Source organism: Tremella mesenterica (genome assembly GCF_000271645.1).
Source record: "Tremella mesenterica DSM 1558 unplaced genomic scaffold TREMEscaffold_4, whole genome shotgun sequence".
Lineage (NCBI taxonomy): Eukaryota > Fungi > Basidiomycota > Tremellomycetes > Tremellales > Tremellaceae > Tremella > Tremella mesenterica.
In genome coordinates this window covers 788,248-805,483 of record NW_006711228.1, presented here as the reverse complement: position 1 = coordinate 805,483, position 17,236 = coordinate 788,248, and the positions used below count along the sequence as shown (strand labels likewise).

Below are 17,236 nucleotides of genomic sequence, written 5' to 3'. Positions count from 1 at the left end.
CTCTACTTCCTCCATCACTCGAGGACCGTAAAGGAAAGACTAAAGTCGCTTCTCCGGGGACCAGATGGAATTGGCGTTGCGAGCGATGTGGATGTTGGAATGTGAAAGATGAGGTGAGATCTTGCTCGTGGCTCTCCCGCCCCACGTTATCGTATCGCCATAAGTTACCTGACATACGAGTGATAGTATGTCGTGACACTAGTCTTTCCACGTTCCACGATCTCCTCCGAGTCGTACCAATCTCATCACCTATTGCTTGACATAACACACCCACATTCGACTCTTCGTGACTTATCTGAGCATTTGTATTTCCGGGAGTGCTGCGTGCTGCTAGCTGCTCCACTCAATCTTGCAAGTGGCTGACGTCTCAGAATGGAGAAATCTTATCTTCTCTCCCGGGAATGTACGATTCTTCCCTCAACAAATCCTCCTTCTCTCTAAGAGGTCAACGAAGTTCCTTTTCAAAGAGAGAAATACATCTGATAAGTTAGCTAAACCATCCAACGCTCATCTACCATCTAGTTCTAATACATCACCGTTTTGTCATAGTTGTCTGGCGAACCAAACTTTGATAATGAACATGTTGGCGAATTATCTTCCTGATGATTCTGTGAGTTCATCTCTTTCGTTCCCTCTATACAACTATATTCATTTGAACATGAGGTACCAGTTGATATTCAGGACCCTTCTTTCCCCACTCTGTACGCCAATCTACCCGATTATCTCACCAGACTTCATACTCGCTACCCTCCCGTATGTCGTGATTGTCAACCTGGAGTGGAACAAGTTCTCAAACGATCCGATTCTCGTGCTCAAGTAGAAGCGTGGGGTTCAGCTTTAAATAGAGGTATAGTCTCTCCTGGTCGACCGCCTCATAAGACATTAAGAAGATGGGAAGTTTTGGCGTGGAGAATAAGAGGGACTTTATTCGTATTGTCCAGTATCGTAAACTTAGCCCGCGGGGTCTTAAGTGAATCTCCCTTTTCGTCTCAAGGGAAGGCAACTGACCAAATAGTCAATGTGTATCCTGCGATACTGGGTGGAATGCTGGACAAATCATGGTTGACCAGAGGATTAATAGCTTTCAACATGTTGTCGATTTGGTGGATCGCTTGGGATCCATTATGGCTAAAAAGAACAAAGACTGGAAATCAGACACAGGTGAAAGGTAGAAACACATGGATTGTAAGTTTTGTGACTCATACATAAGGTACTACAGCTGAGAATGCAGTTCAACATGATGATCATCTACGTTCTTAGATTAGTCTCTATGATACCATTATTGACGTCCAATCAATGGAATGGCATTGTTCCACTTGTAATACCAGCATTTGAAGTTATTGTAAGTCTTTGTCATTGGTTGCTCCCTCTCCATTCCATCTCGTGGACCTTTGACCTCCATCTTTGCTTTAACCCACTCCTGTATCAACACAATCATGATCAGTAGCTTTCCCTTCACTCCATCCCCCGACCGTCTGCCGCTCATTCTCAGATGAACAAGATTTCCGCTCATATAATAGTTACTCCTACATGCAATCTCATCAATCCGTATCTCACAACCAATCATTATATCCCTAGTCCGTCCCACCCAATCCCCATCTCACTCAACTACCCACCCCAACACCCTCTCCGACTCTCACTTATCTCATTCTCCTATCTCCTCATCCCATCCTTCCCAAACCAACTCCAAACTTTTCCATAACCCCATATTCGGTCAACCTTCTTTAGATCCAAAACCAAAGGAACAATCCGAGCCAATGGATTGGGAACCTTCACCCAATCTTCGTCGTCGACATTTTATAAATGAAGAAGAAGATCTCGATCTTGATTTATCACCCAAGAAAGGGAATTGGGATAGGTTCGCATCTAACAAACAAAGGATGTTCGATGGGAAACAGGAAGAAACGGGTTTAGAGATGTTATTAGCTGATTGGGGTTTGGATGGGGAGATTAAATCATCCGAGGGAGTCAGTGTCAGACACCCTCAATCGATACCCCACATCAGTCGTATACTAAGACTTGTTTCCATCTTCTTGGTTATATGTAGATCTGTGGGAATTGCGATTGTACTTTTAGATACCACGTTGGAAAAGTTGGAAGTGAGAGGGATCGAAAAGATGGTAGAAATCACCCATGTCCCACTGTGCGCTTTGGAGCTTGGAGTATGTGCTAGTGTCATTATCACCGACACACTCAGTTTAATCAGATCGAGAGGGAAGGTGGGAAAGCGGGGACGAACGTGGATTGCTTTGGTGGATTTGTTTGTCCATTTTGGTTTCTTGACCATGCGTTATACGTCCCCGTCAACTTTGCAGTGGTGGAAATTTCCTTTCGAATGGTCAATCTACGCAGCAATAGGAGGATTTCGTATATACACTTACACGTAGTCTGTTTCTTGCATTTTTTTGTCCTTCTGGACATATAGATTTGTCCCTTCAGCAAGAGTCAGACGGGTGTCCGTCGGCTTCATCTTCAGGATTATACGAGTCCTCGTAGAGCCATGACCCACACGTCACTCACGACTGACAACTCAGAACATCTGCAGTGAGGATAACACATGACGTTGGTGAAGCCTATCAAAGTCCGATGCGGACGTGACAAAAGGAGTAAAAGCACAAGCATGCATATCAAGCAAAAGTCCATCTCATGATAAAAATAATAATGTGGAAAAGCAAAACTCTCATCAAAACATGCCAATGTCGTTCATCTCAAGTGAAAAAAGCAATCAGTGCAGGAATAATGCTAAAATTATGTCGAATGGTTTGTTGGTAAGTCGTATGGGATGGTGTCGTGAGAAAAGACGGAATAATTCTCGATATAGAATGTGGGAAGTGGGAAGTGGAATGCAGGGTGATGGTGATGTGTATATGATGACTTTCAATTTTACGGTGAAAGAGTTGCTATGATTGGACAAAATGTTTGGAAAAAGGGACGAAAGGATATTGCGAGTGGACGGTCAATGTTCAGAGACTTTGATACTAGCCATAGCTACTGATCAGCGACTATCTGTCTATCTCTTTTCTGCACTACCCGTACTCATCGACACAGCGCAAATTTAGTAGATATGGATGAGGAGACAAGCACGAGGAGAGCACATAAAAGGAGGAATTATTTACCTTGTGAAACATCTCCTAGACCGGCATCAACGGAAAACCCATTCAAACCATGTCCATGCATCGCCTGATGCGATGGCAAAGGGAAAAATTGCCCAGTGGAAGTGTTGGGGCCACCACCTTGGACCGTACTATCGCCCAGAGGTACTCGTTGAAGTCTGACAAAGTTGAGAGAGGTGATATCGAGAGATTGAGTACGATGAGAGGCCGCACGTGGGGCTGTACCGGGATGACGGGTGGGGTGTATGGTGAGTTGACTGAGACGATCTTGTATGATAGGGTCTGAATCTCTTTTGGAAGGATCCGATTGACTTGGATTTTTCATTGGCTATAAGTCGTCAGCAACTGAGCTTCTCATTTGCGGTCATTGACTGGTCCTCTTTTCATGCCTGTTGAGATACTGCACCGGTAACAATGTAAGATGCTTAGATGAATGGGCCCAGCGTACAGGTTAAATGACTCAGAAATCGGCTCTGAAAAGGGAGAGACTCGCTGAAGGAAAGTTCACCAAGGGATATGGGAACGTCACACTCACATTGGAAGACGGCTGCCAATATTCCGTTGCCCGCTGTGGTATCGAGAAAGCTCCCACAAATCCTGAATTGCCAGTATTGTCCATACTCACAAACCTCGTCCCGTGTCCGTGACTCTGAGAGGGATGTATCAAAACTTGAGTAGGTACCAATCCCGTTGCACCTGAAGAATTGACCCCGGTGGAATTTGTCCCATCGAAAAGAGCACGGACGTCGGCATTACTTCCCACTCGATGGTGACGGTTCATCAAGATTTCCGAATCATCAAGATCAAGGTCGGATCGGGAATTTGCGCGCGCAAGTAGTCTGGCGTTCAACTGAGAGAAAGAGGCATCGGTGAATGAGTCCGCTCGACGTAAAGCAGGAGTTGGGTACACTTGGATCTACGAGTCAGTTCATTGGGCCACACGTCATTGCGGATCACGTACCCCATGTCCACTGAGAAATTCCTCGAGCGAGTCTCTTGCAGCAGGTAGGAATTCGATGTTGCTCCTCAGACATTGAAATTTGAAAATGGCGTCTGTCTCGCTGAATAAGGGAGACGCTGAGATGAGAATGTGATGATCTCTTTGTATGGTACTTGTAAACTCTGTGAATTTCTCTCCTCTTATCAGGGGTATGAATGCGGGGTTGGGTGGGACGTGGAGGTTGATTTCGAAAGGGACATGGTCCTGGTAGTCAGTTGAATCAAGCAAGGTCGTGAAGCCAGCCCGTGAAGGGAGCAGGGAGGGTATTATAAGGACAGGAGAAAAATCCCAGTGAAGGCATGAAAGATTAAAGCCAAAACTCACCAGCAACATCGCTGCGGCGATATGTATCTGACTTTCTGGGCCGAATATATTGACCATGTCACTTCCAGTTTCCTTTGCAGGGAACTCAATGTGCGTATTGGTCTTTGCCTCGATATCGTGCAGAAATATATTCTTCTCTCCCAGCAGCGCCCGGTGATACTTTCGTGGGATGATCAACGAATCGGAGATAAAGTCCTTTTCACTCTGCAACATCAGTCTTCTCGCTCTCGCATTTCTTATAACTCCTCTGCTTTGAACATTTGCCGGGAGGGAGGGGTATCAGACCCCGATATTGAATCTTTGCAGGGAACCGTCACAACAGTTCAGCGTCGAACCGACGCCGGAGAGAGAGGCCGAGTTTACCAAAGGGAGAAATGGAAGAACAGAGAGGTAGAAAAGAGAGAAGCGATTGACTCACTTTCGGTATTATGAACCGAGTTATGGCCCCCATGAGATTATTCAGCTGAGCCGCATTCTTCGCTGGCGTCCTAGCGATGACATTGTCTTCATTGTCCACGTATCCTCCAAGACTGTTAAACTCCTCGTTGTTTGAAAACTTGACGTACACGCCGTAAGTCCTCATAATCTGTTGAATGTTCTTCCCTCCCGCGCCGATGATACGCTTATGATGTTTTTCTGGAATGTAGAACGACATTTCTGCTGGAAGTTCCATCTGAAGAAGCGACAATCCTTGAAGGGCACCAGGAACTCCTCCCGTGATATCAATGAGAAAATTGTAATCGTTACATGTCTCGAATCGGATTTTGACATTTGCAGATTTCATAATCTTGTTGATCTTGCCGTTCTTCTTGCCGGCGAGGAAATCACGATGTTCAACCGAAAGCTCAATCTGGAATCGAAGTTCACATTGGAAAATCTGACAAACTCAGCATGTGCCCTTGCGATAGTGAACTTTGCTGCAAGGAGATTCAAACTCACCTTGACCACATCCAAGTCGAGAACCATAAGAACTGCTGACCGGACCTGATATTCAAGACCGTATATCTCAAAACAGTGGTTCTTGAAGACTACTTCGGCCCCGGTGACTTGCGATATGTTTTTGAGGACCGGCTGCATTTGCAGCGCGTTGATGGGTTGCAGAGAAGTGATAAAGTCATAGCTCACTGGGAGCAGCCAAACCGAAGCTAAGTAATACTGGCATGTCTACGAAATCAGCCCACGTTCGAATCGAGGAAGAAACGACTTGCCATGGCCATGAGACACCGAATGGTACGCTCGATACTATTGCGATGGTCTCCAAAGACGGTGATCAGGCTCCTCTGCGTCCCGACGGAGGGAACCTGTATATATGTCCCATTGTCACTCATGATTTTCCTCAATTCGTCCACCCTTTCGATCAGAAGCCAATCAAGCTTTCGAGGTAAGATGACTGTATCTCTTGAGATGACCAAATGGCTCTGAGCACATCAGCACATCACATGTACAGAGAACATGACAGACCTTTTGGGCAGCGGCTTGTAAAAGCATATCCTTTGCTCTTTGCACATTGAAGAACTCTCCTGTTATCAAAATCCTATTCGCTAAGCCCAAGACCCCTTGCTCAACGCCGTGGATACTCAATCCTGGATGAGGTCCAGCACCAAAATGACTGGGTCGCACGCCTGTGCCGGCATGCACACCCGTCATGTGCATGGGCATTCCATTCATACCGGTGTGAGTCGCCCCAAGACCAACGTGCATGTGACTCGGTCCCGGATGCTGGAAGGGCGTGTTTCCGTTCATACCCATGCGCATGCCCGTCGCCTGATGCGACATGTGCATCCCATTCGACGGATGACCCATGTGCATGTTGTTTACTTGATGAGACATAGACATGCCTCCAGGCTGATTACCCATGGGTAGACCGACCTCATGCACTCCGGGGCTTAGGGAATGTTGATAAGGATGTGGTGCGTGGAGATGGTGAGGGTCGTGGGGGAAATGAGGTAGGGGATGTGAGCTTCCGGGATGGTGATTTTGGTGTTGCTGATGACCCATATTCATTGGCATTGGACTCAAGCGATCGTGATATGACGGGCTGGGCATGTTCGGGATACCAGTGTGGTTCATTCCCATCGGCGGAGGGTATTGGTGCATGGCATGGCCTGGATAGGGTATTCCGCGAGGTGTCTGAGGGTTCATGTCAACGGGATGGGGCTGGTAAGGATAATGGACGTGCTGATGGGGATTATAGGTCGGACCGTTGTCGTCTCGCCGGTGAGTAGGAGTATGAGGAGGGTGGTAAGATATCGGCCCGGTGAAGTGAAACGGGGGACCGATGCCAGGACCACCAAAACCGCTCCCGAAGACTGGACTAGGGGTCATGCCGTTTGGGTGCGAGTTCACATCATTCATCCCGTGTGGGCTGGGAAGTTGGTGACTGTGTCCGTTGCCCATATGGGCTGACAGAGGCATGTTTGACATCCCCGTCGGCATGTTGTACAGATTATTCATCTGGAAGGCCATCGGGTGCATTGCATTGGGCTGAGCCGACATGTTGATGGGTCGGTACGCAGAGTCTGGCGGGGGACTTGAGGAAGGAGAATTCAGCACACCGACGAGTTTCGTTGGAAAATAGATATTAGTACCAGTATTTTCTTGGATGGCTTGTATGGTGCTTCGCTTTCTACCAGAAACGATTCCGTGAAGTTTGTAATCGATATCGCAGGACTCAACGTGCATACCGCTCTGTGATATGAGTCCTTCGTCCACACATATCTACTCAAGACTTACCAGCTCATCTTGCAGGACAAGAATCCGAACCTTGGCGACTTCTACGTTCTCCATATTGCCAGTGATGATCACATCGCACATACGCTCCGATTCGAGCCCAAATGTCACAGTTTCCTTACCGTCCGAAACAGTTTTGGGCTTTGAGGGAACGGAATCGGCAGAATTGCCGTCTTTTCCATGCGGATCTCTGCTGGACGGGCTACTTTCGTTGCTTAGGGGAATGGACTGGGCGGTCGAAGAGTGACGAGAATCGACGTCTGGGGAGCGTTGTTCCTTGTGGAAGAGCGGGGCGAGACTCAACAGGACTTCTACCTCAACACCTGCGTCGATCCGTTCTTGTGAATTGACGATGGATATGTGGGCTCCGCTGAGATTGACGATTTCCCTAAGCTTCTTTTCAACGGGCGCCTTGACGTGGCTGGAAGATGCCAAAGGGTCAATGAGGAAGTCTACGCGAGTTACAGAGAGCGCCGCACGGTCGTCCCTCGGGCACTGCCTGAGCAAGGCTCCACGAGCAGCGAGAACGGATGGCTGGGGTCCTGACAAGACAACATTGTAAGCCGTGCAGAGTGGTGCATTGGATATGTTGCTGTCCAATAGATCGAGTGAGTAGGTAGAACCAAGTCGTTCCTGGATAAACTCCTTAGTGACGGTGATAGTACAGCCTTCTCGGTTCCCAATCTCCCGGCTCAGTGTCTGCACCAATTTCCAATCTTTTTCTTCTTGTGCATTACTCGAGGAGATGATGGACGGGTTTGTGTTGCTACTATCGCGGGTTGACGACTGAGAGGCACTGAGACTGGGCGGGTGAGACAAAGTCTCTGGGGCGAGTGAAATTGATTGAGAGAGGGACCTGCTGAGTGGTATAATATTATTATGACTTTGTCCCGAGCGTAGTATGACGAACGAGGTGGTGTACGAGTCCATGGTTACGAGCTACAGGATGTCGTTGGTGGGGTCGTAAGAATATACAAAGTGGACTGGTAGGTGGGGAGACGTGTGTTGGTGAATGGCAGTAGGGCAGTAGCTAGAGATGTCAACGCTAATATATACATAGGAGACACAACAGGGTGTCACGGTATCGTCGAGATCACGGCCACGGTCACGGAGGTGTTAATGACCAGCTATGTCACGATGACGTCTCGCGACGATTGTTTGACGAACGTGTTCAGTCACGCGGTGGGTCTTACCAAAAGTCAAAAGTAGCAAGTCTCCGCAATCAAAATCCGAGCTCCAGCCATGGAAGTCAAGGGTGACCGTCTGTAAAAGAGGCAGCACGAGGATGAGGTGGCCGGAAGAGAGGTGGCATAAGAGGAAAATAAACTCACTAGAAGTATTTAATTTTTCACAAGCTCGTTTGCATGACGAGTTGTGAAGCTCTGACTGGATATTCAGACAGTACTGAGACAGTCGTCAGCGGTTTCCAGCTATTTCCTCAGAGGGGAAGAGGTGGTAGTCGTGACAGGGGGAAGGAGCAATGGCACAAGCGGATACGGCAAGCAATGTAGATGGTGCAAGAGAAACACAAAACGATGGGGGAGGGGAAGAGAGATGAGAAGGTATAAGGTAAGGATACGGTGTGGGAAAAGAGGACGTTATGACGGGAAGGAAGGGGGGGAGGGGTTTAGGGGGGGAGGGAACAAGGGGCTGGAGAGTAAGAGTACATGTGGCATTATCGCTTCCTTACAACAACGTGACAATCACACCACACAGCCCCCCTATGCATCGTATAAGCTATGCATCGGTTTATCATAGTCACCCTCTTACCCACTTCGGACTGATAGTCGATCGTTAGGAAACTCATCGCCGATACAATCGTCACAAGTCGACCGAAGATGTTCCCCTGGCATAAAGTGCAACTCATCTTCCCGACCGAGAACTGCGGCACGACATCCTTTGAAGCTTCCCGATGATGATGAGGTTTGCATCTGCGATACAATCTACCAATGTGGTTGATACTGTTCTCTGACAGCTCCTTCTGGTATATCGAGATGCCATGAGCTAGTTGTCTCATACCGGACAAACCTCGTTACATGATTTCCGAAGTGATGCACGCGGGTACGCGGGGGACAAGGGAACATGTTCTCCCCCCGTCACTCGTGATTTTCAGGCACCCAAAATCAAAAAGTATTTGATTCCGCTCTTTCTCAACTTCTCTCGACTCGAGACATTCCTGGCGACATGAACACCTTTTCATGTTGATTTGTCTACTCTGATCTGACTTCTGAGCATACGCCAGTCTTAACTGCTCTCAAAAGCTGAGTCTATCCCTCTACGATGCGTCTTTTTCGGCAACTATTTCCCCGGGTCAAGTTGGTTCGACATTATGCCTCTTTCCCCGAGATCAAAGTGAGTGATTTCTTCTTTATCCGACGCTCTGTCCTGACTTCACAGCCATGTCTCGAATACACTTCCATAACCCACCCCGACACCCCGGCTCCTCAAGCTACTCTCGATCTCATCCGCTCTCATAGCCAATATCAACTCAACACTTACATTCGTCCTCCTATCCTTTTCACCAGAGGTTCCAAATGCAACCTCTACGATTCCGTTTCTCGTGAATATCTCGACTTCTCCGCAGGGATAGCCGTCACTGCATTAGGTCATTCAGATCCAGGAGTCACAGCTGTGATAGTTGATCAAGCATCGAAATTAAGTCATTTATCTAATGTGTATTGGAACGAATGGGCGGGTGCTCTTGCGAAATCTATCGTCGACCTCACTACTTTACATGGTGGTTTAGGACTCAAACCTATTGAGACTACTTCCTCGACCAATCAAGATTCAGAATCAAAAGTCGGAGCTCAGGTATTCTTTTCTAACACGGGTACGGAAGCGAATGAAGGTGCTTTGAAATTCGCTAGGAAATATGGGAAACAAATTGGCGGAGAGACAAAAACTGGGATTGTATGTTTCTCAAATGCTTTTCATGGAAGAACAATGGGAGCTATTTCTTGTACCCCTAATCCTAAATATCAAAAACCTTTTGAACCTCTTATCCCCGGTGTGAGGGTGGGAGAGTATAACGATATGGACGAAGAGAGGATGAAAGTTTTGATTGATGATTCTGTATGTGGAGTGATTGTCGAACCTATTCAAGGTGAAGGTGGAGTGGGGACTGGAAAAGTTGAATGGTTGGAAATGTTAGGGAAAAGATGTAGAGAAGTAGGAGCTGTTTTGATATATGATGAGATACAATGTGGGTTATTTAGGACGGGAGAAATGTGGGCGCATTCGAGTTATCCTGAAGATGCTCAGTGAGTATTTCATATGAACCCCCCTCCCCCGGTTTAAATCTCTTCTCTGACGTTCAACATTCACTCATGTCTCCTTCTCCTTCTCTTACTCTGGTCAGACTGACGACTTCTATCATTCAGATTTCATCCTCCCCCCCTGACTTTCTTTCCGCCCACAAGAGTATATCTCGAATATGATGGTGAATAATACTGCTTGTGAGAAAAGAATTAATGGTTCAGACCCGACATCATAACCATGGCCAAACCTCTCGCAAACGGTTTCCCAATCGGTGCCATTCTGGTCCGTTCCAACATAGCCGAATCAATCACCACCGGATCTCACGGGACTACTTTCGGTGGTCAACCCCTCGCCACACGAATAGGTCATTATGTCTTATCTCGACTTTCTGACCCTTCTTTCATTACTTCAATCAATACCACCGCTCAACATTTAGATGGCCTTCTTTCTCGTTTACCTCGACTGTTCCCAAATCTTGTTTCTGAAATCAGAGGGAGGGGTTTGATCAGGGGTATAGCTTTCAAAGATGAGAAAATGCCCGGAGAAGTGGTTCGGATGGCTAGGGAGAGAGGAGCGTTATTTTTGACAGCGGGGAAGGATACGGTTAGGTTGGTACCGGCTTTAATCGTGAGTGAGGAGGAATGTGATAGAGCTATTGGGGTTTTAGAGAGTTGTTTGGCTTTGTTGAGTGAGAAGCAATAAGGGCAGTAGATCTTTTTTTGAGTAATTAGAGATGAGTTCAGTAGATAAGGATAAGAGAATAGGACGAGATCTGTAGAATGCATAACTGTGTGACTACACATGACAGCATCGCTCTTGATCAATCGATAATCTGCAGCTACACCAGACAAAAGATATCATGCTCAATCAATCTTTATTCTTTCCCCTTTCCGTATCTACCCTAGCTTCTTTCAATCTTCTAGCCAATTCCTGTCCACTCCCACTTCCTTTCCGTTCAACCTCATTTTCATGTCTAACAGCATCCGCAGCCGCTTTTTCCTTCTCCTTAGCTCTCTCCTCTATCAACTGCGTTCTTCGTTCCAATCGATTACGTTGATATTCTTCCATACGATGTAGAGCGTCGGATGCCGCACCACGTTGAACGGCTTCGACGAAAGAATGAAATGTTCGGGATTGTGAACCATCCGAGAAAGAGGTTGTGTACATGTTCAAAACTGATGTAGCTGGACGAAAGACACGTGCTACGTTTTGTGGGAAAGAAATGATTGGATGAAGGAGAGATGTAAGAGGGAGATGAACGAGTGTTCTAAATATTAACATCTACTTTCCCCATTTCAAAATGTGTTTATTTATCTTTCATTTCTTGTCGACAGGGGAGAATATAAACTAAGTGATGTGATACAGATTGAAGTAAAAATTGCCTACTCACCCATGTTCACCCCAATCCAAAATCTCCATCTTCACCTCTTCTCCCCTTTTAGGTCTCATACCTCTTGATATCGTTCCAAAATCATGTTCACCATCATCATGTTCCATTTCCTCCATATACCTTCCCACTACTCCTTCGAATGTTCCTCTAAGGTAAATAAATGAATATGGTTCCACCTTTCTCCTCAACGCCTCGAAAGGATTTCTCAGTGTATTCCACCAATCTGTCGATTTCATCTCACCCATCTCTTCTCTCTTATTAGTCTCCAAATTTAAAAGTGGTGTTGTAATCGGTATGGATGAAGAAGAAGTACGATGTACAATTTTCGGTCGTAATCTCTCCAACTCTTCTTTCTGAGTAGAAGCTAAATGTCGACGTCGTAAACAAAACATTCTACACATGGCAGGTCCATCGGCCCTTTGACTACAGAAGGTTAGACATTTCTCAGGAACCACTGGGACTCTGTTTTGCCGTTGTGAGGCCAGGATATCGGCGGCGGGGTTGACTTCGAATGCCAATAAAGTATCGGCTTGAGGTCCGAGAGGAGGGAGTAGAGGGTGGCGGGGGATCGAGCTATTTGATCGAGTTTGTTCTGGCTGTCGGTGAGAATGAGGGTCATGTGAGGATGTGGGAGGGGTGTTGGAGGATGATGTTGGTGGTATAGGTGACATTCTGTTAAGACAAAGAACCAAGTTGAGTCTGTAGGTCGGAGATGTGGAGTTTGAGTTCGATTGATGTGTGTCAGCTCAGCTGGGAAGGACCGGTGACCAGTGGAAAGGGTACAAAAGTGGGATCATTTAAGTTTTCATATAAAAGTCTGCCAGGCTTCCATTTCTGACGGCGTGAGTACAAACTATCACTTGCTAGTTGAGTTGAATCAATTCAAACCCAGAACAACGTCGAGTTGGAAACGATACCCGGGATCTACATACAATCATGGTGAGTCTCAGAATTGATTTGGAAGATGACTTCCTCACTGACCGATGTAGAAGATCAAAATGATATCTCGGTCTCTTGACGACCATCTACCTTCCTCGTGAGTCCCTTCCCTCGCTCTTTGAAGATTTTGAACATCGCCTAATTGACAAGCTCCACCGCTCCACATCCACTTCAAAGAAACCTTGCACCTCATCTTCACCCATTTGCCAAACCCCGTGAATACACACGAGCTCTTACCGCAGCGAAAATCGACAGGATGTTCGCCAAACCTTTCGTTGGCGCTTTGAGTGGTCATCAAGATGGAGTTTATTGTCTTGCGAAAGATCCTCGAAGAGCTGCCGTGGTAGCTGGAGGAGGTGGTGATGGCGAAGTTATCGTTCACTCTCTTTCTTTACGTCGACCTCTGCTCAAAATTCCCCAAGCGCATAAGGGTATGGTGGGAGGTATGTGTTGGACAGCCGAAGCTAGAGATGGGAAAAGAGGTCTTGTAACCGTTGGTAAACTCGATGGTGTTATCAAAGTCTGGAGAAGTGAAGCATTTGCACCTGGTTTAAGAGATAAAGAAGTTTTTGAAGGAAATGAATTCGGAGAAGGTTCTTCTGCTCAACCTTTAGATGTTTTAGATGTTGCTGGTGCATTAGGAGAAGATGGATTTGATTTCGATGAAGAAGGTGGTGGTTTGAATTTAGATCAAGGAAAAAGAGATTTGATAGGAAGTCAATTGGAACCTAGTATGACATATGTGGGAAAGAATGGATTCAACGCTGTGGATCATCATAGAGAAGAAAATCAATTCGCTACGGCAAGTAATGTGGTTCAAATTTGGGACGAAATGAGATCAACACCATTATCAACTTTAGCTTTTGGGAATTCTCAAGAAACTGTGAGTAGTGTGAGGTTTAACCAAAGTGAAACCAGTGTATTAGCCTCGGTTGGGAATGATAGGACCATGTGTTTATATGATATCCGAACTGGAAAAGCAGAGAGAAGAATAGTAATGTCTGTGAGTAGACTCAACTTCTCTTCCCATTTACTTGAAATACGGTGGACTGATGAACAGTTTCGATCAAATCAACTTTCTTGGTGTCCAACTTTACCCACGGTCATGTTACTCGCTTCGGAAGATCATAATCTATACACGTACGATATAAGAAATCTTGAAACTCCCACGCAGATATATAAAGGACACGTGGGGGGTGTCATGGGATGTGATTGGAGTGAGTCTTCAAGATAATCGATAGAAATATTTACTGATGTTAAGGTCCGACTGGGGAAGGATTCGTTTCAGGCAGTTGGGATCGAACTATCCGTCTATGGAATAGAGAGTCTGGCAAGTCGAGGGATGTATATCACACAAAACGGATGCAACGGTGGGTTCATTGTCGCTGATCATTTTCCGACTTTTCTTTTCACCTCTATCTCCAATACTCGCATACAACTGACCTTGCTTGGATACTGCAATACCTTTTGATCATATCATGAGTGACGTTGTGTCGGATGGAACTACTATCAGGGAGAGGACGAAAGTGAAATGCTAATTGTCAGAGTGTTCGACGTTGCATATACACCCACAGCAGACTTTGTCCTTTCAGCTTCTGATGATGGTAACGTCCGGTGAGTCTTCAGACTTTTCTCCTTTTGTATACAGAGACTGAAGAGGAGAATATGGAAATCGAACGCTTCTAAAAAACTTGGACCCGTATCAACGAAAGAACGTCAAGCTATAGAATACCGGGAGGCGCTCATCGAGCGATGGGGCACCGTGGGAGACGTTCGAGCGGTACACGAGAGAAGACACGTGCCTTCCAGCGTTCACAGCACTATCAAACTCAAGAGAGATATGGTGGAGAGCATTAAGAGCAAAGAGGACAGAAGGAGAAAACATTCTCGAGCGGGATTGGAGAAACCGAAAGCGGAGAGAAAGAGTGAGTCGTTCGTGTTGATCTGTGAGACTGTTACTGATTTTACCCAGAAGCTGTCATTGTGGAGCAGAAGTGATCGGGGCAATGTGTGTTATAGTATCTTCAACTTTATGCATCCAAGTATTGACTTGTCTTGGAGCATGCAGAGCACGACTAGAGCGCTTGCCTAGCAGAAATGTCCAACTACAAGTAAGTATCGCGGAAAAGGAAAGCCACAAAGATTGGTGCCACAGCCACGTGGACTGACGATTTTCTCGGAGCACGGAGCAATCACCTCACTCTTCTTCCATCATCCCATTTACTCACACACAACTTGAGTGTAATCCTTGTCCGTGGCTGTCTTTCCTCCATCACGAACACATTCTATTATGTGGACAACAACTGGGAGGACAAATGAGCATAAGTGGTGGCTTCCTGCTTGGGTACCACATATCTTTCAGCTCGATCCCTTCCCCTTGCTTCTCTTGAACTTGAGCCTCCCCACCCATCAGATCGCCAGATCGTCGACCGTTTTCCTACCCTTGACGTCTTGCATTCTGACATTTTCGATTCCCGATATGCGCCCCTACTAAAACGCGTCCCAGGTACTGATGAAGTTTGATGGTGAGGGAGATCTGATCTTACGCTATGTCCCCTTGAGTTATCCTTTTCCCTCGGTTGATCGACCTTCTACGAATGTCAAACACATAGCCAAAGGAATGCATTTTATTCAAGCTACATACTTCACAAAAGTCAACACGTCTCTTTATATCATCATTTACCTCTATCATTAGTTCCACTGACCAATCTAGCTATTCTTCTTCAATCCATTCCATTCCATTCCAATCCGACTGACAACAATCGACTTTGTAAAGGGTATGGCGTAACCCTGAAAAGTTCCCCGCTATGCCCTCTCCTCCTCTTTCTTCTCCTGTACCGCGTCGTTGGCGTGGGGATGGACCAGAAGAAAGGTTTGCAGCTTTACTCGCTCCAGAAGCTCACGACGATCATAGCGGTTCTGGATGGGTTTCAGCCAGAGAAACTCCTTCTGAATCTCTTGAAGATACTTCTGGTTCAGAAGCTTATGGTACTGCTCCAGATACTGCTCCTACCACTCCTGCTCCTATCATAAGAACTATCTCTCCTTCTCCTCAAAGAAACGATGCTGGATCTCCTACCAGATCCGTACGATCTACAAGATCAGGAGGGAGTAGTCCGTTACCTTTACCCAACAGGTCGGAAATCTTTGGAGAACCTCAGGGTAGAAGTTCGGGAAGTTTTCTATATCCCAGGTCTACACAACAACAAAGAGGATCATCAGGATGTGAGTTTGGGCTTTTCCCATTCATTGAGCCAGTTTGAGCCAGTCAAAGAGAAATTATAAAAACGGGCTGATGAGATAGTACGACCTAATTCTCCTCCGAGACAATCACAACTTGGTAGAAGCGATTCTCTTCGACCTGTATCTGCTCAACAGACAGGACAATCGACTACGACTTTGGATTTAGCTTACGATGGTGTATTAGCTTCTCTTAACGTACTCGCAGGAGGTCCAACTACTCAACAAAATACAAATTCTTTCAATCCCAATTACACACGGCTTCCCAATCCTCCCGTACGACCCATAGAATCAACTAACACTCCTCGGACTCCTATTCGATATGGCAACGAAGGTTATTTCCCTTTGGGTAGTTTGGAAGCCGTCAGTGAACGTACCGAACCTGGTTCAACCAATACTTCCATCCATGGAAGTCCTATGCCTCCCCCACGCGGACTTCCGGAACATGCTAGGATCGCATCACATGATTCTCAACGTACTCAAACAGGAACTATGGATACAGCTTCGGTCGCTTCTATAGCACAACGATTCCCTCTTCCACCTTCACCCGTTAAAGGTCCTCGGATTGCTGCACCACAGACCAGTCCGAAAAAAGCGAGTGATCTTATTAGGTTATTTGAATTACGTGCTACTGTCCCAGAAACCGTGTCGAAAACTACGGCTATGGCTTTGGGTTCACCATTTCATACCCCTCAACCATCTTCACAAGACGTATCGAAAAGGTTTGAGTCTATTTTCGCTCAACCTAGTCAACGAACTCCTCCCAGTTCTTTCAGAACTCCATTTTCTGATATCTCTTCTAAAGTCCCATTGGGAGAACCTATTCCTCCTACTCCACCTCCCAAAAGTCCATCACCAATCTCGAACATTCGAACTTTGATCGCGTCATGGAGACAGAGAACAGGATCACCTTCACAACGCGTTGTCGGATCTCCAGGAAAAGGCGATGGACCAAGATTATTTGGGAGAGACAAAGGTTGGAATGTATCCATTCGTAGGAGAAGACGACAGGAAGGAAGGGAAGGAAAAACTTTGGCTGAACAAACGGAAGATAGGCCAGAGATTCAATATCTTTCCCATCAATTTTCTCCACCTCAACAATTTTTCACTCCTCCACCAGGTTCGACAGGAGAGAGTGGGGATGTTGAAGGTGGGGGTGGGGGAGAACAAGGTCAGCATGGTAGGACACCTTCGATAAGGTCTCAAGCGATCAGCGAGAGAGATCCATCTCAACCTAAGATG

The 17,236-nt window shown here is 46.4% G+C and overlaps 4 protein-coding genes across 4 annotated transcripts; 2 read left to right on the top strand and 2 right to left on the bottom strand.

Annotated features, from left to right (window-relative positions):
• Positions 1-2,608: 2,608 nt before the first annotated feature.
• TREMEDRAFT_71463 (uncharacterized protein) lies at positions 2,609-8,097 on the bottom strand (the record flags this gene model as incomplete). Its single annotated transcript, XM_007004295.1, has 11 exons — positions 2,609-2,988; positions 3,117-3,441; positions 3,649-4,029; positions 4,075-4,317; positions 4,438-4,641; positions 4,856-5,314; positions 5,377-5,601; positions 5,646-5,855; positions 5,899-7,125; positions 7,171-7,340; positions 7,374-8,097. 11 exons carry the CDS (start codon positions 8,095-8,097, stop codon positions 2,957-2,959), a joined length of 4,200 nt encoding a protein of 1,399 aa, XP_007004357.1. The 3' UTR covers positions 2,609-2,956.
• A 1,319-nt stretch (positions 8,098-9,416) lies between these two features.
• Positions 9,417-11,224, top strand: TREMEDRAFT_38616 (uncharacterized protein). The gene is made up of 3 exons (XM_007003877.1): positions 9,417-9,519; positions 9,565-10,427; positions 10,647-11,224. The coding sequence occupies exons 1-3, from the start codon at positions 9,448-9,450 to the stop codon at positions 11,125-11,127; spliced, it is 1,416 nt and encodes a 471-aa protein (XP_007003939.1). The 5' UTR covers positions 9,417-9,447; the 3' UTR covers positions 11,128-11,224.
• A 587-nt stretch (positions 11,225-11,811) lies between these two features.
• Positions 11,812-12,486, bottom strand: TREMEDRAFT_61710 (uncharacterized protein; the record flags this gene model as incomplete). Its single annotated transcript, XM_007004083.1, has 1 exon — positions 11,812-12,486. One exon carries the CDS (start codon positions 12,484-12,486, stop codon positions 11,812-11,814), a length of 675 nt encoding a protein of 224 aa, XP_007004145.1.
• Positions 12,487-12,691: 205 nt separating this feature from the next.
• On the top strand, positions 12,692-14,846 carry TREMEDRAFT_43580 (uncharacterized protein; the record flags this gene model as incomplete). The annotated part of the gene is made up of 7 exons (XM_007003919.1): positions 12,692-12,754; positions 12,805-12,851; positions 12,905-13,757; positions 13,815-13,971; positions 14,016-14,124; positions 14,300-14,368; positions 14,414-14,846. Exons 1-7 carry the CDS (start codon positions 12,752-12,754, stop codon positions 14,844-14,846), a joined length of 1,671 nt encoding a protein of 556 aa, XP_007003981.1. The 5' UTR covers positions 12,692-12,751.
• Positions 14,847-17,236: the final 2,390 nt, after the last annotated feature.